At 39.8% G+C, this 24,803-nt stretch overlaps 1 protein-coding gene and 1 pseudogene across 1 annotated transcript; one reads left to right on the top strand and one right to left on the bottom strand.

Annotated features, from left to right (window-relative positions):
• Positions 1-7,328: 7,328 nt before the first annotated feature.
• Fcrl4 (Fc receptor like 4) lies at positions 7,329-16,421 on the bottom strand. The gene is made up of 6 exons (XM_033765973.1): positions 16,409-16,421; positions 15,749-16,003; positions 14,307-14,561; positions 13,720-14,004; positions 12,083-12,363; positions 7,329-7,424 (listed from the first exon to the last, which is right to left on the bottom strand). Exons 1-6 carry the CDS (start codon positions 16,419-16,421, stop codon positions 7,329-7,331), a joined length of 1,185 nt encoding a protein of 394 aa, XP_033621864.1.
• A 23-nt stretch (positions 16,422-16,444) lies between these two features.
• Positions 16,445-20,161, top strand: LOC104874073 (annotated as a pseudogene).
• Positions 20,162-24,803: the final 4,642 nt, after the last annotated feature.

Genomic DNA, 24,803 nt, shown 5'->3' with positions numbered 1-24,803 from the left:
ACCAAATTTACCCCGGGGCCAAAAAAAAAAAAAAAAAAAAAAAAATAGGTAGAGAGATAGACCATGGAAGACAGATGAGCTTACTTCCTTTTCTAATGATCCTTTTTTTTAAAGCAGAAAATTATAGAAGCTAAGTGATGTGAGGCTTTCCTCTGGCCCACTCAGCTCATGTAAATGTTTGAGGTGTTATTTTTCCATGCCTTTGAGAAGTCCAATGACCAACATACTTTTGCATAAACATAAACGGTATATTTATCTTTGGGTTCCTCTTTCCGTGACTCTTGAACTGTCATTTGGGCGAGGACTCTTTTCACATCTTCACTAAATTCATATTCAGCTTTCCAGATTTTATTAAATATGACCTGCAAGACTCTGGCATGGAGCTGTTGTGAAAGGAAGGGAGATGGTGTGTCCAGGGGTATCACAAGTGTGAGCTGGAAGGACCAAAGAGATTGCACAGCTAAAAATATTTTAACTTGACTCACGAGTAGGGAAAAGGCATTGTAAAAAACATAAAGGTTACAAAATACATTAAAAATAAGCAATTAGACTACAAGTGATGAGCTAAGAGAAAGTGGAAAGAATCCTGAAGTTTCTAGAAATTGTCTCGAGAGCAGATTTGGAGCATACATTTTGATGAATAAAATGCAACATTAACATCAGGGTGGCCGAGGAGGACCTTTTGGATTATGTTATCGGTCTATCTTTATTTGTTCCTCTAGTTTCCCAAGAGAAATTTCTGACATCCTATTTCCTTCACCTCCACTCAATCAAGTACATTCACTGAGTTTCCTACGGAACAAGTTCTGTGCCCCTTCCCTCTAACACATTGGTGGCTCTGCACCTCTTTATCCATCCTAGGTGTCAGGGACAGCAGTATCACTTCTTGTCACCAGCAAGTCTTTCCTACCTTAGTTATCTTTTACACAACTACAAAAGGACCTACCTAAAAGGGAAATCTGAATTTGTTGCTTGATTTAAAATTTCAGTAGCTCTTTACAGTTAAAAGACAAGGCTCTTAAGTATAGAACCAAGGCTTAGTAGGTTCTCATCCTTTCCAGTCTGATGAACTTTCCATTAAAGATAATTTTATCCTGCAAATATACTACTAAGTTGCTTTTAATTTCCTGAACACTCTTTGCTGTTTTATGTCTGAACACAATCTATCTCAGTCTAAATCCTTTCTCCTTATTCCCTAGCCCATCTTCTCTGTGTCTACTTTCCCAGTGGTTTCCTTTTCCTCTCTTTCTGTTCCATCTTGCTTTCTTCCTCTCCTCCTCCTCCTCCTCCTCCCCCATCCTCCTTCTGATAGTTATGGTGCTTACCATGCTTTAGGCATTGTGCTTAAGATTTCATGAATTTAATCCTTACAAGTTTCGGAATTCAGTTTAATTGAATTCTACAGTTATTCCCATTTTCAGAGCTGGGAGATGGGTCAGAGAGTTTGAGTAACTTAACTAGGGCCACATACCAACTAATTGTGACATGGATTTGCTCTCAGATTTCCCTGGGTCCACATGCTACCACTCTCTTGTGTGCTACCTCTTCCAGAAAAATGTCACTAAAAAATTCCTTCCGCTAAGTGTGGTAGTAACTGGCTAAGACGCTGACAAGATCTGTGTCCTTTGATTCCTGGGCCACAGCTATACTGTTTTTCCCATTTCCTGAATCAGGCAGGGAATTGCAATTGAGTTCTGAGGGATGGAGTGTGGGAGGAATGAACACATGCCACATTGAGGGCTGGCCGCTAAGGTCTCTCCTTCTGTGCTTTCTCCTGCAGAAGAGTTAGAATGCCGGGTGGATACGGTGGCACTATGGGTCCTGAATGATTGTGTGGAGCAGAACCTTGCTCTTCAGCCTGAGAGCAAGTGATGGTATTTTATTTTGGAGAGCTTCTGAAATATGTGGGGTCATCTGCTGTAACTATTAGTATTTTCCTCCCCAACAGGGAGGCTAAGTGTGTGTTCAATGTTACTTCCATGTTACATGGAAATGCTCTCTTTATGTATTTATCTCTTCTAGTATGTTACTTTGGAAACTTCTTAAGGAGAGCCTTTTACTTCCAAAAGTATAGTAAATGCTCAAAAGATGTGGGATAAAATGTAAGTGGATAATACTAACAATTACTATGTATTGAATGCTTTTATGAGAGAGGCACATTATGAGGCACTTCGATTTCCTGATTATGTACCTATATGTATGTGTCTATATGTACGTATATATATAATTTGTGAATTACTTGTGTTACTTAAATTCTTACTGTGTATTAGTCTCTGATAGATACACTGGGGCCACAAATAGATGCAAAAATTCCTGTCCTCAGACAGCATAAATTATAGATGGAACAACTAGATAAACAAATAAGAAAAATTTGAAATTTTAGATAGTGAAAAGTGCTTGGAGAAATATGAGTATGGATGAAAGGGGTTGATGGGAATGGAACACGCTGATAACCTAAAAAGGTAGCATCAGAAGACCTTATGTAAAAGATAGTGGTGGAATAAAGTAGGCAGTGAAGGTTGTGAGAAAGCAAGTGGCATCTCCCAAGGGGAGGAGAGCATTTTAACCAGAGAGAACAGCAAAATCAAAGGCCTTCAGATAGGAATGCAGCCACTACAGCTGTGCACAACAGATACTATCTTCATTTCACATAGAAAGGAATTAAAACCAGAAAATTTTAATAACTTGTCTGAAGACTTATAGCCATAATAAGAGCCTTACTATGGACTCAAATTAAATTAAAATCTCTTGAATTAAAAAAAGCCCATATCTATTATGCATTCTGTCTCTGAAACATTTACTGCTTACCTTAAGAATACACACATGCAATTATTGTGGCAGATGCTGAAGAATGCCTCTCTTACTACCAATTCGTCCTCTTTCTAGAGTGACTTCTTGTTTAGCAGAGAGCAGCAGGATATATCCAGGGTCTCTGCATGTAGTCTCTCTTCCACTGAAGCAAGCACCTACAAGACTCAGTGGCAGACTTTAAAGTAGTGATGTTATGATTGTGTGGATTTTCTCAAAGCTGGGCGGTGGACGTGGGCATTTTGATTCTTCTGAGCTTCTGCCTTGGTCCATCTCTAATTCTGTAGTGCTGAGTGGTTGTAATAGCATTTTATTTTGGGGAGGAAGTGGGTAGCCTCATGCTCCAGTGCTGAGCCACATCCCCAGCCCTGCTTTTTAATTTTAAATCAGTCTTGCTAAGTTGTTCAGGGATCTTAGCTTGGCTAGGGTACAGTGCAGTCAGCTCTGTCCTTGCTTTTATAATCTGGCAGGCCCAAAGGCCCAAGAGGTCTGTGGCTAATCAGAACAGCAGTGTGAAATCTGTAGCAAGCCTTAACAAGAGAATCACAGTTGAAGACCCCATAGATTTGGAGCAAAGCTATGCTCTCTTCAAATAACGCTTTTTTGAGAAATCTCTTGAGTAGAACTGGGTCACTGCAGTCACTTAACATTTGAATAGAGTGCACCAGAGGCTAGACTTATTGAACATGAACTGAAAATTATCAAATCTACTAACCAAAACTCATACATTTCCATGATCATCCCATCATTAAGTGGGCATGATAGGAGTCTGCCTCTGGTATGAACTGAAAGCAATAGCAAACTGAATAAACAGTGATGAATTCACATTTTGCTGCTCTCTCACCTCTGTCTCAACCCATAGCCATAGCCTAGTGATGAGTTTCCTATGACTAGCTGAGGAGGAGGAAGAAAATAAAATTTATCCTGCCCAAATACGGCAGCTTCAACCGGAAGTGACTATGCAGCGCTGCAGTTCCACGTACTTCTGGGAGGGCTGCAAAGAAAAGGGAGTCCTAGTGAGTCATACTTCCTGGAAGATGAGGTGTCTAGAGTTGGGAATCTACTATGGCTCATGAGGGTGGCTAGTTGTTGGAACCATACGGTCAGGGTTTGGGGAAGAATAAAATTGGAATATTAGAAGAGAGTGAAGTTGATGGACTTCTCCTGATGAACCCAGACGGAATATGAGAATACTTCCATCTTTATGAACACTAAACCAACACTTTCCAGCACAGAATATCTCAACTTTCAGCTTAACATGCTAACCTTTCCGGGGGACTACCAGGCAGCTTTCCCCCCACTTACCCCACTTTGATTGCTCAAAGGGCCCATGTATCAAGTAGACTGGGGCAAGGTCCAATTGAGGTTATGCGTATGGATTCCGCTACACAAGCATCTGCTCACTGTGCCCACTCTGACCACTGCTAAGTGTCCAGCCTAGCAGACATTGGGCGAACCTGAGCTTTTCCGTGGGCTGCAATCCTGGAGGGCAGTTTGATGTGTATCAGCAGACTGTTTACATTGGGTTCTTCCATCATGGAAAGAGCAAGAATCTTCCTTATTGAAACACACTATTCTTTCATTCTAAAATATATATTATGCCCCTACAATGTACCAGGCACAGTTCTAGGTGCTTGGGATATATTAGTTAAAAAAAAAGACAAAAGTTTTTGTTCTTGTACCAACTCTCTAATGTGAATTGTAGTCATTATGTACTACAAACATGTATCAATAAAATATTTGAAGTCATGTAAATCTAAAGATATATAGTTTTTAAAAAGTACTGCTGAGAGCTATTTTTTTAGGTAATATACAAATAGTTTGTTGCTTACATATAGGAACAAACCTTACTTCTTTGGGGCCAGGGTTTCCCTATGTAGCCCAAGCTGGCCTTTAACTCTCAATCCTCCTGCCTCAGCTCCCTGCTGGAATTCAAATATTCTTATTCAAATATTGAAGAAGCGAATGTCTACCTCCTATTGTCTAATATACATCAGTTTTTAAAATCAGACACCTTTGGAAATAACATTAACTTTTCTAAGCAGGAAGTTATTTATGAACTGAGGATGAAGAAGAAACAAAGAAAAATCTGATCGAGATGTCAAAAAAGAAAAGAAACTTTCCAAATGACTGATATATAACAAACATAATAATTAAGTAAATTTTTTTATTAACAAGTGATAAGCGCTAGGAACACAAAGTAAAGCAGGGGAATAGAGATGAGGTATGCTGAAGATGGAAGGCTTGGTTTCTAAATTTACATGTGATACAGGGTAGATCGCAAGCCTGTGATGGGGATCCGGGTAGAAAAGCTTTCTAAGCAGAGGGAACAGCAGTGCAAAGGTCTTAGAGGGCATTCGCGAGTGTGTGCAAGGCACAGCAAGGAAGTCAATGTCTGTAGTCACATGATGAGGGAAGACTGTGGATGAGATCAGAGAGGCCATGGGGAGACCAACTGGGTACAGCCTGTGGACACTTAAGGACTTGGCTTTTACCATCCAGGACACGAGTCACTTCAGGACTCAGCACTTTGTCACAGTGCTAAGAACGGGCTGAAGGAAAGGGATGGAGAAGTGAGACAAACTGCCACTGTTAATAGCAGGAGACAGCCCAGGCAGGGGTGGAAGCATGGAGTGGCCAATGAGACAATATTCATTGTTGGAAATGTCACATACACAGAAATGAAGAGCAGTGTAACTCCCCCTTCCTCCCGCAATGCGCCAAGCACCCAGCTTCAGAAACTGCACACATGACTCTTCCAAAAGGCAAACATCCACTCAAAAGTGACTGTCCCAAATGCCTTATGTCAAATAAAACAGATTGCACTGATGGACATAAAAAATTGTCATTTATTCTATGATTTAATGCACATTTTATTCACTTTAATGCTTTTAGTCAATGAGTTTGAATAAGCTCTAAAAATGAGTGCTTTTTTGTTTTTATAAAATCATTACCATGATATAATCATTTATATCAAAAACACAATACATTTTTAGTTTGAGTGTACAAACTTCTCTGGCCTTGAATTTGCTATAGCCCATGCTGACCTCAAAATCACAATTCTCCTGCCTCAGCCTTCCAAGTTCTGGGAATGTAGGTATGAACCACCACATACAGCTTTCGCACAGTATTTTTTCCCTGACTGCATTTTTTGAGTCAGGTTCTTAACAATGGGCTACTCTTTGCTTTTGGAGGATGCATCTCAAGTCTCGTGTAATTTATTCCTTCCCTCTCTCTTCTCATTTCTTTACTGTTGTCCTTTTTCTTTTCTTCTCCTTACTCTTCTCTTCCAGCCTCCCTCTCCCTCGCCCTCTCCCTTTCCTCCCTCCCCCTCTTCCTTCCTCCCTCTTCTTCCTTCCCCATGAATTGTTGAAAAAATTGGGTTCTTTCATTTGTCCATTTGGCCTAGAAAACTTTCCCATAGCTTGCATTTTGATGATTGCAATCCTATGACGCTGTTTTAGTTTGTTCCTTGGTCTCCTGTATTCCCTACAAACTGGTATTTAGATCAAAAAATTTGATTGATTCAGCTCTGATATTTAGGGTACGGCTACTCTGTAGGTGTTGGTGTTAACCAGTCCGTATGGCATGAGACAGCTATGGAAACTATCAGTTCCCTAGTTCTTCAGTTATTCAAAGTATCATTCTTACATCAACTCTTTGGCAGCTCAAAGACACAGGTTTACAAGAAAGGCAGCTCTGTGTTCTTTGAAAAAGAAATGGTATTTAGAGAGTACAACTATCAAGTGGTGCCCATTGCCGTTGGGCTGGTAATTATTTCTAGACCTTTTCAGTGAACAGACCTAGAAATGTGTTTTTTGAAGAGTAAGTTATCATGAACTCCTACTGATATTTAGGCTTATAAAGCTGCTTTCTAATTTTATATTTGTATCTCTTTTCTTTAATGTTAAAAGTTTTTGACTCAAATGATGGTATGCAATTGCCTTTTGCTTTGGGAATCCCAGTCCAGGGTCTGCCTCTCCAGCTCTCTTGATGATTTTGGAAGTCACATAAAAACTTTGCTAAAATTCATTCCTTTGTAAATAATTGTGAATGCTTATTTTACCTGTAACTGAACCCTGAGAGGGTATCCCGGGTAGACAGATGGGAGGGATGTTCACAGTGCCAAACCTGGGCAGACAGTCTTACACCAAATGGCATAGCTGATTCTCCAGTGAGAGACTTAGAAATGTTTTAAACCGAGATCCAGACCTCTTGGTCTTTTCAATCTCTGTGCAAATGCCAATTCACTAACATTTAGGATTGCATTTCTCAGAAACTGTTCTTCTCTATCCTTATTGCCTTTCCCTAAATCGGATTTCAGGGAGCACACTAGGTCATTCCAAGAACAGCCATACAGAGTCTTCTTCCAACTCTAGATCCAGACATTTCAGCAAAGAATTCCAGAGGCCGTCTCATCATCACTTCAGAGTAGATGACTTAGAGTTGATAATTGCAATCCCATGATGGGATTGAGGCTTTGGGTCAACTCACATGAATGCCACACTTTTTTTTTTTTTTTAACATTCTGTGATGTCTTCATCTTTGGGGCTGACATTTCCAGTTGAGTTATCTGGGAGCTGTGTCTTCACCTCAGAGTAGATAACTGAGGCACACTGGGATGGAAAAAGATATAAGGAGAACTTGAGAAAGAGAGGGACAGTGAGACTATAGGAATTAGGAAGAAAACAATGGGGAGTAAGACTCACCTTTTCCCCTAGAGTTGTCCTGGAGGCACTGGCGGTGGAGGGAAAGAGGATTATTGAACCATGGACACAAAGATCCACTTTGAGACCATTGTGCCTGCTTGTTTTCCAGAATCCAGGGTTCATGAGCCTTCTTCATTGACTATCATGTTTTCTCCATCCCAACCCAACATACCTGAAAACACATTTCTTTTTCTGTGTTACCATTTCTTAACCTAGCCCTGTGTAAGTTCTTATGAAGTTTGATTGATTTGTAAAATCCTCTCTCAATACCACGCTATAAAATTTCACTTCTTCTTCTACTAGATGTTAAAATATTATCTTCCTTTTAATTCAGTTCTTACTTCTCTTAACTTACAGTACACCCTCTTCATGACCCCCAACTTTGGGAAGTTCCCACAGAGCTTGCCATATGTATGCCCTGTAAGGAAAGCTCTCCTTTACTTTAGCAAATAATAGTCCTTGATTGCTACAGTTTTTTAGAGGTAGAACCACAGAGAAAGGAAAATTCAGAAGATATGATTTATTTATTGAGCCATGCACATTAGAAATTAAGGTTCTCAGGAAAAAGGTAGAGTCATTAGAGCAACATAGTAATTTTAAAGGGAGATAACACCTGAACAGATAACAGAACACCTTATCTCTGTGTTTCACTGGCTTTTAATCTTCAGAAAGTACTTAACTTCACTGAGCCTTAGGCCCTTTGCCTGTAAAACTACTCAGCATTAGATTATAAGTGAAATCCCCACTATGTATAAAAACATTAGAAACTTTAAATTCGTAGGTGAGGTATCATATTTATGTTTGTAAAAGAAATGCAGTTGTTTGTTTTCTTGACTCCAAAGCCTGGGTTAGTTAGTCAAATCAAGGAAGTATGGGGAAAAAGGATTTGTTGAAGGTAATTCTGCAGAAGATACACCTCAGAGCACCTAAGGTTTCCATCATTTTCTGTCTCTATACCTTCTGGGAATACAAATACTTTTAATTATTGATGAAAGCTATTGTTGTGGCTTCTGTTAGATATTTCCCCCAAACCTCATACAGTCATGGGTGGAGCTTTTTCAGAGGTGGCTGGATCTAGCATGTGTGATGCTGGAATTGATCATGGTACAATGTTAGGATCAAGGGCACTAGAATTAAGGGTGTGAGTGCTATCTTCCCTAAAGAGTCTGGATAAAAGGGGCAGAAAGATGCTGTTAAGGTCCCCTGTGTTTTTGCTGTTTTCTTCATGCTATGAACTATTTTCTCCTCTGTGATACCATGTGTCACTCTGCCTTGGAGCCAGCCAATTAAGGACTGAAACCTCCAAAAACTGAACTAAATTAACCTTTACCTCTTTTAACTTTGGGCATTGGATATTTTGCCTCAGCAATGAGAAACGTGACTAATACAACTATGCTCTCTGTCTTCAGAATAATGGCCATATGAAGGAAATGTTGCTTATGATTTCATGACCTTTAGGCAAGCCTAGAAGAATAAGTGAAGTTTTCTGTAGATTGTTAGCACATCAAGTATCTGAAATGTAAGTATTCCATCAACAGAAGTAACGTTTTAGCAAATAAATCAAGGACAGAGTATAACAGGAAAATCACCAGGATAGCTCGGTAAAATCAGAAGCACTCAGCCTTGACAAGCTGGTGGCAGTTCAAATCTGCCATTCAGAGGATCTTGATTAGTGGAGGTGGCTCAGAGACCACACCTATAGACAAAGTAGGTGATCAAGTAGTACATGTTGGTCCATAATGTAAGAGTAGTCTGTAAGCAACAAATACTTTTATAGAACACAAGTCTTGGCTTTATCTCTGTGTACCACTGGCTTTTAATCTTCAGAAAGTACTTAACTTCACTGAGCCTTAGGCCCTTTGCCTGTAAAACTACTCAGCATTAGATTATAAGTGAAATCCCCACTATGTATAAAAACATTAGGAACTTTAAATTCATAGGTGAGGTATCATATTTATGTTTGTAAAAGAAATGCAGTTGTTTGTTTTCTTGACTCCAAAGCCTGGGTTAGTTAGTCAAATCAAGGACGTATGGGGAAAAAGGATTTGTTGAAGGTAATTATTGTTTTCGTCTCCAAAGCCTGGGTTAGTTAGTCAAATCAAGGACGTATGGGGAAAAAGGATTTGTTGAAGGTAATTCTGCAGAAGATTCTGGCTCTAGCTGTATCAAAGTGACAAGAGAACAGTAGTTTTGTTATGCTAAATTCATCTTGAAAGCCATTGATTCAGTCTCCATCCTTCTTTGCTTGGAATTATACCCCATGTCTCAGTTCCCTACGCTGTTCCCAAGCTGAGATGCAAACTCTTCTGTGGCATCTAGTTCTGGGAAAACACCTCACTTCCCTGACTTGGGAGGCTCCGTCTTACCACAGGACTTGCCTGGAGGGAGTTGAAGGAACACTCAGCATCATCTGGCCTGCTAGCATAGAAATCCCATCCCAGAGCTTCTTACAACCATTCCAGTTCATGGGTCTGACTCTCAGAGCTGACTGCTTATTTAGCATGTTTGATGGTAGTACTCAACAGTGTGCCATTTCTTTAGAGAACTGTAACATTACTGACTTCTCTCTGAGCTAAAAGATTGCACCATGGCTCAACTCTGAGCTTCCATGTGTAGACTCCATGGATATATGCAAATAACCAAACTTCTCAAGGCTTTGCTTTTCTATAGAATGCAGATAATATTTTTACTTTCTAGGACTGCTACTATACTCAACAGAGATGATGTGTGCAAAATTCATTCTTTCAATAACTGTTTATTGAATACCTGAACTGAGAAAACACTGGGGATATAATAGAGGTCAAAATAAAAATTCACCTTCATGAGGCTAATATAAAAAGAGAGGGAGAAGAAAGCAAACAAACAGGAGTGCACCTGGTACGGTAGCTGGTGCTACAGTAAGTGAATTAAGTGCTACAGTAAGAGAATTAAGCAGGACTTGGAGGAGGAGCAAGAGCACTGGGGCAAGAGGCTGCTATGTTATAAAGCAGAGTTGGGGAAGGACTCATAGAGAAGGTGGGTATTGCAGGAAGTACAAGGAGAGCATGAGGGTAGGAGGACAAACAATGCAGAGGGCCTGATGATGGAGGACTGGGCCTGGTGGCAACATGAGAACGGTGAGAAATAGTAAGATAAGCAAAGCCTTCAGAACTTACAGATGGATTATATAGAGGACTGAAAAAAAAGAGTCAAGAATGGTTCCCAAATTTTTCATCGAAGTAACTAAGTGAATGAACTTTGTATGTACCAAGAGGAGGCTCTAAGCATGTGCCTGTTTGCGATGAAACTCAAGAGTTCAGCTTCATATTAGTTAAACTTGAGATGCTAGTTAGAATTGTGGAAAACTTGGTTAAGTACTTTGGCATATGGGCCTTGAGTTCAGAGTACAGTCAGAGGTTGTAGAATGAGTTTGGGAGTCCTGAGTATATAGAAGTCATAAGTGCTTTTAAAGTAATGAGACTACGTGTGATAATGTAAAGACTGGTCACATGTATAGTCTGAGGATGGAGCTCTCAAAATAGGTTGGAAATAGGAAGAGGATCCAGAAAAGAAGGCTAAAATGAGTGTCTGATAACTAGGTAGAGTACCAAGAGAAAGTTGTATCCTAGAGATCAACTAGAATAGTGTTTCAAGAAAGAGGGATCAGTTGTATCAAAAGCTGGAGATAGGTCAAGTAAAAAGGAAGCTGAGTAGTAGCAATAGTGAGGTCACTGTTGATCTTCATGAGAATAACTTTAGTGGAGGGAAGCAAGCTTGATGGTGGGCGGGTTGGAGAGAAAATGGGAGAAGGGAAGACAGTGGATAGAGATAACTCTTTTCTGGAGCTTTGTTATAAAGGAATGCAAGGAAATCTAGCTTAGCAGTATCTTCTCAATAAGAATCTACTTGTATGGCTGGGAATGCAACTGAAACTGCAATGGGCAAGGAATGTAAGTCCAGGAGAAACCACTTCCATATTGCCAAGGTTGACTGAGAAAGTGGCTTGGCCTGGATGGCCTCTTAGGGACAGAGGAAATAAAAGACAGGGGCTAAAATTGTAGGATCTTGTAAGGCTTGTCTTTTCAGTGGTCAAAGCTGGGCTCTGTATCTAATATCTTTGCTTGTAGGTTTCCTGCACATGATTCAGTAGCTGAGAAGTCCTCAGGCTTACAGTAATGAAGCTGCCTTCTGCCTTTGGTTCTGTCCACCTTGAGGACATTGCTCATGTCCTATTGATGACTTACTGTAGTTGACAGGTAACCAAATTGTGCCTCAATTTAAAATGCTCTTAGTGAGGTAAGGATGCTCTTTGAGATAAACACGCGATGGATTGAAGAAGAGACATAAAAAGTCACCTCCAAGAGCAAAGATGGCTCCTGGCCAGCATGACCTCACTGTAATACTACACTGCTCTGACTTGATTGAGTTATTGATTTTCTAATGGAAGAAATTGTCTATCGCAGGAGAAGATGACAAAATGGAAACAGACAAAGAAGAGTCACAAAACTAATGTTGATCATACCTACTCCTAATCTGAGGAAGTATCCTGAGGATAATGCCAATGGTGAGGAGAACTCACCTCTCACAGTGATGTTCATGACCTCACTCTGGACAGGGCCATAGCTGTTGTCAGTCATGCAGTAGTATGCCCCAGCGTGGCTCTCCCAGATGACAGGGATCTCCAGTTCTGCTCTCTGAGAACGCAGAGTCTTCCAACCCAGACTCTCCTTCGTACCGCCAATGTGCCAGGAGAATGTGATGTCCCCTGTGCCTTCAGCCGCAGAGCAGACAAGGATCAACATCTCCCCTTCAATAGCCTGGCCCCCTGGGGGATGGGTCTCCATGGATACTTCAGATACAGGGATCCCTGCAAGAAAAGGAGATAGCAGGTGAAGGACAAGTGGGGGAAGGAAGAGAGGGTACTGGACAGAGACCTTTTTATGTGACTTTAAGGTATACTCTTCAGCAGATACTAGCATGTGATCAGTGGATTGCAGATTGCAGATCTAGAATACCATTGTGTGTTTTCTGTCCTGAAACGTCGTGGCTCAAGAGAGAAAAATGAACTATCCCTAAGAAGTGTGTGGGTTTTGTCTGACTCAACAAGTAGTATGAATTGTTTTGAGAGCTAGGTAATAGCCATTAGTGACTGTTATGGCCTGAGGCTGGACCACATCTGTTTTCAGAATTTCTGCTTTGGTGCCGAAGGCAAATTGGTATTTATTGTATCTGTCCTTATGCGGATATTTCTCCTTTTCTTTTGCACACATTTCTGACACTCACATTGCTTGCTGCTTTTAGTTAGGAAGAAGCAGGTGCTTGTTATTCTAAATAGCTTACACAAAGCACCAGCATTCTAGAACCTGCAAATTAAGAAGCAGGATACATTATCTTGCCTAGCTCTTGTGTCTAACTACACAAATCCATCCTATTGCTGTAACATGACAATGTGCAGAGAGAAGACTGTGTTTTTAGGAAAATAGAAGTGGAAATGAAATTTTTTATTCCTTTTATTATAGTACCTCACTTTCCAATCTACATGAAGTGATTGAAAGATATAGTAAATTATTCAATTTTAAAAATATTATTATAGTAAAGAACACATTGCCAAGAATGATAGGATAAGTATGTGTAAAACAAGGGAAAATATTTTGATTATTTTGAGAGAGATTAATGATGTGTCTTTTACTATAATAATTTTTAAAATTTAAACATTTATTGTATTTTATAATCATACCATATTGATCAAATTGCTTATAGCAATTTCTGTGAAGCAAGAATATTGTAATGTTGTTATCCACTTTATTCACTGGATCTGGTACCGTGTGATTTCTGGGTCTTCCCCAAAGTCAAAATGACCACAAGAAGTGAACATTTTTAATTGGCTCAGGACATTCAGTCAGCCACAAAAGCCCGACTGAATTCACAAAAGAGGACTTTGGGAACTGTTTCAGAAAGCGGCAAGAATGATGGCATCAGTGTGTTTGAATTGGGGGAAAGCATGTGGAGGGCAATTAATGGCAATGTGTCTTCTGCTGTAAACATTTTTTAAAAATTTAAACATCTGCCACATTTTCATTATATCTCATAAGCTAGCTCCTCTACCAGAATGGCAAAACACATTTCTATTGGCCAGTTCCCATACCCACAGAGCCAGAAGGCACAGGAGAGGTAAAGAAGGTGCTGAAGCCCCTCCCAGCCCACCTGGCTCTGAGAGACTCACTCTGCACCTGGATCTTCAGCCAGAAGCTGTGTTTGCTGATGTTGTGTGTCACTGTTTTAGCACCACGCCCGTACGACCCCGAGTTTTCTTTCCAGATGGCTGGGATCTGGAGCGCTGAGGACTCGTTCCAGTCTGACAGGACGAGCATGTTGTCTCTGAAGAAGATGAAATGAAGAGAAGTATCTGATCGTTCAGGAAGAAGACGTGTTTCACAGCTCTTGTTTACAGAGGTCCCCTCTGTAGGCTTAGTGGCTGAGACTTTCAGCTCTGGATGTGGAAATAGTTCTAGAGAGGAGAAGGAAATAAAATTCTCAGCATCAGACATTTAGTGCTCTGGAAAACAGGTTTGGATTCTCAGCCCCAGAAAAGCAGACACATCAACTTTATCAAGCTTTATCAAGCTCTCTATCACTTTCTTTCTCTCTAGGTTTATTCAATTCCAGTTATTCTACTTTCTCTGCCTCCCAGAGGATGTAAGTCTCTGATGTTTCCAAAGTCCCAGTATTAACCTATAAACTCCCTAATGACATACCTAACTCCCCCATCTTGACATTACTAAATAAATCTATATGAAATGAAGGGTTTACCTTGAATTTTAATAATTTTAGTATTTGATTTAAACACACCATTTTGGTTGTCATATCCAATACATTGATAAGTGCCACTGTTATTTGAACTTGCTTTTGGGATAAAATGATCAAAGCTTTTATTAGGAGTATGGAATATTTTTCTATTCCAAGAATATTTCACAGTAGTCAGTTTCTCTCTTCCTGCTCTCCAGCATCTCAGAACCAGTTTGTCACCTTCAAACACAGAATAAGGAGACTGCAGGATGAGGGAATCTAGAAACAACACAGAGAGAATATTATTCAGAAGCTGAGCTTGATGACCCAGTATTCCAGAGGCCGAGGCAGAAGGATCATAATTTTGAGGCCAGCTTGGGCTTCATAGTGAATTCAAGCCGGCCTGGACTACATAAAGAGAACTTGTCTCAAAAAGACAAACCAAAAAAACCCCAAAATCATCACTCAGTTACCTCTTTCCTCTGTGTCTCCTATATTACCATGGTGTTTTTATTTTTGCTTTCACAATATTTAGTCTCCTGGCCCAAGTACATTCACCTCTTTCCAGACCAATGTGGAATGCTTCAGATACAATTTCTAAATCAGCCTTAAGCATCTTTACACAATTATTTAAGGACAAATTCAAAATATAGGGATTCAACTATGGAGAAGAAAAATCTCTGACATCAAAGAATATGTAAAAAATCAACATCAATTTTATCAAATCTCAGAGCAAGAATATCAAAGAAATAGCATTTGAAAAAATGTATAAGGAAGTATTACAGTGTGACACTGTACAGCAGGATTACTATTAGAGAAATGAATCTAGGTCCCAAGGCTGTCAATGCGATCCTCTATGGAAATTCTGGTGCTTTTCAAATTTTAATCTGAGTTTAGCTCTATTCTTTCTCTCTTAGAGAATATAGTGAATGGCTCCTCCTAGACAGCCATGCTTATGGAGGTGATCCAAACCTTTATGTATAAACTAGGTAAAGCTGCATGAAGAGATATGGGAGTTTTGGGCCAGTCAATAAGAAGAGTCAAAATAAAGAAGACATATATACCAGGACAAGTGGGGATGAAAGACCTGCGGTTGTAGGTTTCCCCTCTCCTAACCTCCTTCATAGCCCTTTTCGCTTTCTTCTTTGTGCTCAGTATATTCACATGTGTGTTTTTTCTCCCTTAGGAAGCTAAACAGTCCTGCAAGCCAGGGTCCCAGACATCTTTTTTATATTCCCTAAAACTAACTAATTTCCTTGACTATGTGAGTGTGCAAGAATGTTGTTGATTAATGTTAAATCTTTAAACAGTTTTCAAGCAAAAAATACTTGTAGACAATGAGAAAGAATGTGAAACTGGAAGTAGGTCAGATCAAGAATGAAGGGCTCCAGTTCTTAAAATGTACATAGAGCTAAGTGGAACTCAAACAATTCCTAAAGATTTAATGAATTAATTTTCTTTCTCACCTGTAGCAAAAATCAATGACACAGGGGCACTCAGATGTGACTTTTCAGCCCAGCATCTATACATCCCTGTTTCACGAACTTCGAGGATGTTTCCTGAAGTCTCTGGCAGTAATTTTCTCCCATGGTACCAATGGTACCATTTTGCTTTCTCGGGTGCATAGAAGTGAAATCCATTGCAAGTCAAATTCACTGTCTCTCCTTGGAAAACCGTGGTCCATGGAGGATGAAGGGAGATCACAGATATGGGTATAGTTGCTGAGAAGAAGAGAAAAATGGATCTGAGGTAGAGGAGGCTGCGTTCTCAGGGGCAGAGGCTCATAAAAAGATGGGGAAACCTGGCTCTTGACAGTCCCCAAGGTCCCAGGGAGGGTAACTACTTACTCAGGTTACAGGTCCCCAGCTGAGCTCAACTTCCCCCAAGTGTGGTGGCTGCTCAGGAATGAAATGGCCTTTGAAAGGGCAACTCTAGCAGGACCCAGTCATGACTGAGTTATGATGGAAGGTCCACAAACCCTTCAAACTGTTCCTATAGATTAGGACCCCAGGTACAGAATTGAGAATTGCATTTTTCCTGACCACCCCCTCCACACACACCAGTTTCCCACGGTTGTTTGTGTTACAGATACTCTCCTAACACAATTGTTTACTTGTGCAAGGTACCAGAATATGCCATCCTAAAATGTGCTTCATTCACCTATGGATTATTTTGACATTGAGAATCAACAGAAGTAAGGAGTGCTCTACAAAAAGAAAAAAAATTTCCTTTGCAAGAAGGACATTACCTTTGGTAAAGGTGTCTCACTTTCCTGGACCTTCTCAAAGGAAAAGATTTTGACTTAAATCTACCAACAAACCTTACTAAACACTTGTTTAACATACTTCTCCTGGTCACCTTCATATACAATAGCAGAATTAAAACATTTTTCATTGCAGACAGTGGGACAATGAGAACATTTCTCATACATTAAGCCCCAGGTGTATGCCTGACAACCAACATTTCAAGATGCCAAAACACAAACTTTCCCAGGAATACACACACACACACACACACAAACACACACTCTCAGTCCCTGTCATTCTTCACAACAAAGAATGAGGTTAATAGCAGCCAAACTTAAATTACTGACCCTACCATGAAAAATATTGCCTCCACATTCCAGTGGGGTTCCACTGTCTTTAATAGGGTATATTTCAATAAATTATCTTTTGCACTTACTCTACTGCTGATAAATGCTTTTATTGCTTATATCATTGGCTTTCCATATGCTGTTATGCAGGATGACCTGCTCATATTTATTTCCCTCTCTTAGAAGCCACTAGGCCCTTTTCCTTCATTGAGCCTTAGATAGTATATAAACCATAATCATCTGGCTTCCTCCTTGAACCATTTTTTTGAGGGGGGAACACTGATATGTATGTATACAATTAAATGTTATTTTTCTCTTGTTAATCTTTTATCAGTTCTTTCCATTAGCACCAGCCAATGGGCCTAAGATGGGTAGTGGGAAAAATAATTTGTTTTTTCCTCTATATGTGGCCTGGGTATGTGATGAGATGGGCCTCATAGACAGGAAATTCTAGAAACTTGAAGGTCAATTATGTACTTATGGAAAAAGTCAAAACTATAATTTTATTCATACTGTTACTAGGTTTGGGGGTGTTAGAGTCTCCTTTTAGAGGTGGCTTCTAGGTTTTTTTCTGCCCTGAACAAAGAAACTGGCCAAGACATGAGTAAATGGTAGCAACCTTTTATATTTATTAAAAGTTGGAAAAGAAACATGTTATGCAGAGCAAGTTTTGGCCAATAAAAATTACGGGGGGAAAGTACTCCCTATACCACCAGGATACACTACTGTGAAGAGGCACAATTACCTCAAACTCAAGGTCAACTGTCCTTTGTGTATTTCCCACCATAGGAAGCTAGGTGCTCCTAATTCCTTAAACTTCAATGACAAGAAAAGGTTGAGGCACAAGCTTCAGCCAGAGGTCTACCCCATAGCTTCAGTGAGTGTGTCTGTAGATCCTGGGGAGGAATGGTGTGGACCAGACCTGGGAAAGAGATAAATAGGCACACAAGCAATAGGCAGAGGCTCACCTCAATACCATTGACAAGTGTGCAGAGACCCTGGCCAGAACCCTGATCAGACCACAGGAACTCGGGTGCACAGCCAGAGCCAAAGGCCCTCCCAGACAACAGGTACATAGGGGCCCCAGTGAGAGGCACAACTACATACCATCCCCAGTATGCACAGGGCCAAGGCAGAAGCCTGCTCAGAAAACAGGTCAGCTCTGGGAACCAGAAGGCCATCATTTTGAACTTAAGAATTGGTGTACTGGTGAGCAGCAGAGAAAAGGCTGCTCCGTGGCTTACTGAGAATTGAAGACCACTGGGTGAGCAAAAAGTTGTCTCAACAAAGGCACAGCAAGTTGCATCTATTGAAATGAGAAGAAATTCAGGTAAGTCTCAAAACCAGACTTCCAGATCACCTACGGCAACCCCAATGGGCAATGAGATGAAACAATCTGATACTCAACTACCTGGACTCCCTGAACTGGCAACAAAAGAGGATCTGGAAAAAAATGAAGCCACAAATAATTTCTCAGATAATAGCAGAGATTGTGCCCATAGTGCAAGACATGATTAATAAATCTAGAGGAGAAACAGATTTTTAAAAAATAAAGGAGTTGAGGAACATGATGGAATCCCAGCATAGTAAACAAATGGAATCCATAAAACAGATTTCAGGAGATTAAAACCTCCATTGAAACTCTACACAGCAGATGAGCCAATGCAAGGACAAAGTTTCAGATATAGAAGATAGGATTGCATTGTGGATCCAGGAAAGGAAAAATTTTAAAAAAGAGTAGGGGACCATGAGAAATCAATCCAGCAGCTGCTAGATGATGCAAGGAAGAAAAATGTAAGACTGATCAGAGTCAATGAAGAAACAGGAAAGAGTGCAGATAATATTAAAAAAAAAAAACTGTTCACAGAAGTAATGAAGAAAACATCCCAAATAAGGGAAAAGAAACTGACATACAGATAAGTGAGGAATATAGGACTCCAACTAGCCATGATAAAAAAAAAAAAACTACACGTAGGCATTTAATAGTTAGCATTCCAGAACCCCAACAGAAGAACAAAATTCTACAAGCAGTTAGAGAAAAGAAACAAATAACATACAAAGGAAAGACCATCAGAATCATAGCAGACTTCTCAACACAAACCCTCAAGGCAAGAAGAGCTTGGAGCAATGTGTATCATGCACTAAAGGAAAACAGTCTCCATCCCAGATTGAGGTACCCTGAAAAATTATCTTTCAAAATTGTTGGAGTAATAAGATACTTCCATGACAAAGAGCACCCTAGAACTTCATGAATACCAAACCAGCACTCCAAAAAATTTTAAACAATATCCTAGGAAAAGACAATGAGGATCACAGCCCTAGGAAGCCCAGCAGAATGGATCCATTAGGCATGACAAGAAATTAAATGCAAAGGCGAAGAATCCAACAAAAAGAAAAAGTCATAACAAGGAAAAATCAATATGTATCAGTTATAATCATCAATGTTAATGGTCTCAATTCACCAATCAAAAGAAATAGACTGGCAGGATGGATCAAGGAGCAAGATCCAACAATATGCTGCATACAAGAAACACACTTAATTCAGAAAGAAACTCATAGACTGAAGGTTAAAGGATGCCACAGGACCCCCCACCCCCCAAAAAATAAAACAGGAGACAGGAGTAGCTATCCTTTTTGCAGATCACGAAGGAGGATGGGGGGCTGTACCAGCAATCCCTGGAGATCGTCTTGGGTACCTGCATGAGCAGGCCACACTGGCGCTAAGGACTCCAAGCCACTGGGCAGGCCCAGAGTGGGGGTGGAGGTGGGGGGCAGCAGGAAGGCACTGGAGACCCTGGGGTGGGTCAAGGAAGGCCTGCATCACAACCACGAGGTAGCATCCAAGGAATGCTTGGAAAACTGGACATCCAAAAGGAAGATGAGGGATGGGAACTTAGCTCAGCAGTTCTGCCTCCGGCCTTGAGAGCGCAAGGACCAGGGTTCAATCCTTGGTACCAAAGAAAAAAAAGGAAGACAATGTTAAATCCTTGTCACAAGTGATGGTCCATGTTTTCAGTGATGGCATAACAAACTGGGGCAGGATTGTGACTCATTTCTTTTGGTGCCTTTGTATCCAAACACTTGAAGAGCATAAACCAAGAAAGCTGCATCAAACCATTAGCGGAAAGTGTACAAAAAGGGACTGGTTAAACAAAGAGGCTGGGATGGGTTTGTGCACTTCTTCCATATAGAGGATCTAGAAGGCAGCATCAGAAATGTGCTACTGGCTTTTGCAGGTGTTGCTGGAATAGGAGCTGGTTTGGCATAACTAATAAGAGCCTTGTAAGTGCAATAGTTGACTGTTATACAACCCCAGGCACCAAAACAATATACTTCTATGAAATCAAAGTATTTATGAAGCTGGCCTTGAAGCTGTCCAAGCAGCAACTTCAAAGAGGCCAGAAAGCAAGAAAATTATTGCAACCAGTAATGGGAAAAGTAGTCCCCTTAAAGAGTCACAGTCTGAAAGAAGCAGAGTGCAGTTTCAGCAACATGCAAAGACTTCCAGATTCAGTGAAGGTGATAGGGTGGAAGGACTTGATTTCTTTGTGTAGAGCCAGAGGAGTGGCCAGTAGCCAGCTCATCATAGAAGCCATTACAAATCACCAATTGTCTAGTGTTAAAAGAGAAGCACTAACAATTGTAGTGACATGTGTGAAATGGATTTAAGCTACAAGGAATTGAACTCTGACCACAGGCCTCACTACTGTAGAACAGCATGTGAAGGGCAGCTATTCCTCTATAATTCACTTTCCCCAGTGTATTTCTTGAATAGACCAACAGTATTTAGAAATACAGAATAGTCTCAATTTTTAAAACAAAAGCAACTCATATTTTTTGAGGGGGTACCAGGGATGGAACTTGGGACTTTGCACTTGCAAGGCAGGCAATGGAACCACTGAGCTAAATCCCTGGCCCAAAAGCAACTTGTATTTGTCTGTAAAAATTGTGTATATTTTTACAGAAAGTATTCCTTTGGACATAAAGCATATCTCAAGTTTACAGTCGTATTTTTCTATACCCTTTTGAAATTTGCAACTTCTATAGTTAGGAATCTATTCCTTACAGCTTTCTATTCAGAACTTTGTCTTGGTCAGTTCTAGAGTGTATGCAAAACTAACTAATGCTACTTGTGTGCAACCTGGTTGTGCTGGAACAAATCTGATTCATAACTATGCAGGGCTTAATTTTTCCATCTGATTTTGGAAAATACTCCTTAAATAGGTTCTGGGGGTTGGTGGACTGATGTCATAAAAACAGTGGGCTCTAATTAGACAACTTGCTTTGAGTTCTTCAATTTGACCTAATTTAACTGGTGCAATTTAAAACTGTGTTCATGAGCTCATCTTTAAAGCTTTCACTGAAAATTTTTCAGCTGTTCTAAGTAAGGATTGTGTGTGAGAGACATTTGATTCCTTGTTTACTTAATTTGTAAAATGATGGCTTGCAAAAGCAGGCTATAATCTAATGGTGCTAATACTGGACTTGCTTGTTAAGCACAGGTTTAAGCCTCCTATGTAAATAAAAGAAATACTTAACAGTTTCTTTTCCATTAAAAAAAAACCAACAGCCAAAATCATGCTAAATGGTCAAGAAGTGAAATCCACACTAAATTCAGGAATAAGACAAGGATGTCCACTATTACCATTCCTGTTCAATATAGTTTTTTGAAACATTAGCCACAGCAATTAGACAAGAGAAAGAAATAAAAGGAATGAAAATAGAAAATGAAGAAGTCAATTTGTCATTTTCAGATGACATGATGAGATAGTCAGAGACCACCATATGGACCTGGAACAAACAAAAGTACAGCCCCTTAGCCTGTTAGTTATCAAAACCTTGACTTACATTTTCTCCCAAGGCAATCAGAGATTTAAAGATGGTTTTTGTTAAAAAGGACTACTCTCTAAAATATATAAAGAACTCAAAACAATCAGCCCCTAAATAGAAAGACCCAATTCAAAAATAGGCATCTGAAATGAACAGAAATTTCTCAAACAAGGAAGTAAAAGCAGCAAATAATATGAAAAAATGCTTAACGTCACTGGTCATTGAGAGATGCAGATGAAAACAAAGCTGAGATTCCATCTCACCCCAGAAAGAATAGCTGCTCTCAAAAAATCAACCAATAACAAATGCTGGCAGGGTTGTGGGAAGATAGGAACCCTTCTTCATTGTTGGTGGGAGTGTAGACTGGTGCAACCACTGTGGAAATCAATTTGGAGATACCTCAAAGAACTAGGATTAGAAGTCCCATTTGACCCAGCTATCCCTCTGCTGAGTGTCTTCCCCAAAGAATTAAAAGAATCATACCACAGTGTTATATGCTCACTCCTATATATAGTGGCACAGTTTGTAATAGCTAAAAACTTGGAAACAGCCCAGTTGCCCATCAACTGGAAACTGGACAAAGATGTGGTTTTTTAATAAAAATGGAATACTTAGCCATAAAGAATGAGAAACTAGAGAGATTTATAGCAAAGTGGATGCACATTTAGGCCATACTCGTAAGTGAAATTAATAATACAGAATAGTTTCTCTGATATGAAACAGTAAAAGTGTAAATAAAGATTAAAATGTATAACTGATATTGTCTAATAGGAAGAAAAGTCTAAAAGTGTATAAGAAGTGGGAGGGGTGGGAGAAAGTTAATAAGGGAAATGAAAAATAATGTGAAAAGGAAAAACATGGAAACAATGTCTTTGTAAACAGGGAAAGGTGGAGGGGTTGAGGGGAGGTGTGGGGAATGGGGGAAAATAATGACCTGATAAGTCATGTACAGGCACAAGATCCCAATGATGAATGTAACAGTATTGTATAGCTAATATGTACCAAAAATTTAATAAAGATTTAAAAAATAAAATAAAAATTGTAACTCTTCACTTGGGTCTACAATTGCCAATAGATAAGTATAAATTAGAATAAATCTCAATCTTTCAGTTTTTATCATTTGTTACTGAATACCTTTGGTCCAAATCTCTTCTCAGCTCTGCATATGGGTGTGCTGATCACTTAAAGAGTATTACCTAAATTTTGGCAAAGCTAGGTTGATTAGCTCTGAATTTACACTATCTCATGCTTTTTCAAGACGAAGGACACCAAGGTAAGAGATTCACAGGGACATTCAATTATGGCCAGTACTCTGCAGTCATTGTCCTAAAACTATGATCATCTGGATTCTGAAACAAGCAGATTCACACACTACAAAACAAAGATAATCATTTCATGAGAATGGATACCCCTCAAGCCATGAGGATTTCAGAGCTATGAAACAAGACCGAGATAATGATCAAGTGGATCCCAGACCACTAGCACATCCTTTTAAACTGGCTTCCTGTCTTTGTAAGTGGCCAGTCTAATCCTTTTCATCAGAGTGTGCCCCCTCCGGCTACTCAAAGTGAAGCCTTTTTAAATTTTTCTTGCTCTCCTTGTTAAGGGCTATCCTGACTTTTGACAGCTTCCCAAATTACCATTTTTCTCTTATCGTGTAATTCCTATAAATTTGTGCTTTAGTCTTAATTTTTATTATTACTAAAATCAAAAATTCACACTAGGCTAGCAGGTGACATGCCTCCTAGTATGATGCTCCTATCTGCCTGCTCAGAGATCGTGCTTTGGTAGATATTCAATGAAAATGGATTGCTATTTCATATTCTGCCGAAGATGCAGTATTTTATGAAGTTGTGTTATGTGAAACCATGGCTTCACTGGCTCACGACACCTTTAAGGAGTATGGAAAAGCAAGATCTGCTAACAATTGAAAAGGATAAGTCAATAACAAGGAAAACATTTACCAGTCTCCTGAAAGTTGGTCCCAGTGCCCTTCTTAGTTTTTGGAAAGCGAAGCACTGACATTCTGGCCACATGATCCAGGTCTAGGTAAAAATATCAGATGAGTAAAGTAGGGATGCACAGGGAATGGGGGCTCTGGGAAAAAAGTGTTAACTTTAATATTGCTAGGAGAGAAGCAGTTGTGTAAGTCTTTGCCTGTTTTAGTTCCCTGCTCTACCTGCTCCCAACTCCCTGCCTTGAACACAGTCACGCTGCCTGCAGCTGTGGCTGCTACCATGCTTTTTTAAAAAAATCAATATCAGAGACAGATTTTGCTCTGCAAATTGCCTATGGTAATCTAGCTTTCTTAAAGTAGGAAGCAAAACAGCTTCTATTTGTATTATTTTATTTTTCAAAAATAAAATCTCAAATTTTGGGGTGTGCTGTTTATTATAAAACTTTAAGTATACTTTATTCAGTATTGATTTTCTTCTTGGTAGCTTTTATACTCAGATAAAGAAGACTGTCTACCTGTAAAGGCTCCTAAGCAATTGCCTTTTTAAAGCTTGAGACCTTGTATATTCTTACATTGTTCTGGAAGAACTGCCTGAGTGGTTCTTTTAATTATATCCTAATGTAAAAGATAGAGTTCTTTTACCTTATAAAGGATACAATAGGTTTCCTCCATTTGGAGACAAAAAATGTAAAAGTCACGAGTCACTTCTTTTGATGAAGAAGATATATGTTCTATTTGGTAATGTACAAGATTTGTGAGTTTCTGGATTTATAAAAAATTGTCTCCTAAAGATTTTGACAGGATGTGCATGTACATGTATCCTCTATAGGAATGGTTTTGTTTCTCCTGAGGAAAACAGAAATTCCCAGCAAGTCTGTTTGGGGAAAGAAGAGTTAGGCAGCATCTTCTCTCATGGAGGGGAGAACTTCCTTCTGCTGGCGGTTGCAGTAAACCTCCTCTTTAATGCAGGCCAGCTGGCGCTCCCTCTGATGTGCTGGTGACTCTATGAGAAGAAACCCCTCTGTCAGGTCACTGAGTTCATGGGCACTGCGACTGACTGGCTACATGCAGCAGCTGAGCTTCATTTCATTTCCTCATACCAGAATATTAGCAAAGTCCCCTATTTCATTTCCCCTGCCCT

Source organism: Fukomys damarensis, unplaced genomic scaffold (genome assembly GCF_012274545.1).
Source record: "Fukomys damarensis isolate Sample0158 unplaced genomic scaffold, DMR_v1.0_HiC HiC_scaffold_19, whole genome shotgun sequence".
NCBI lineage: Eukaryota > Metazoa > Chordata > Mammalia > Rodentia > Bathyergidae > Fukomys > Fukomys damarensis.
The sequence above is the reverse complement of the archived record's forward strand: the minus strand, read 5'-3'. Positions and strand labels throughout refer to the sequence as shown.

What these genes read in the sequence shown, in the direction of transcription:
- Fcrl4 (XM_033765973.1), bottom strand. An exon ending in GTCATTGATTTTTGCTACAG is followed by an intron (nt 14,562 to 15,748) that starts GTGAGAAAGAAA and finishes TGTTGTTTCTAG; the next exon opens with ATTCCCTCATCCTGCAGTCT. An exon ending in GCTGAAGATCCAGGTGCAGA is followed by an intron (nt 12,364 to 13,719) that starts GTGAGTCTCTCA and finishes CTTTTCTTGCAG; the next exon opens with GGATCCCTGTATCTGAAGTA.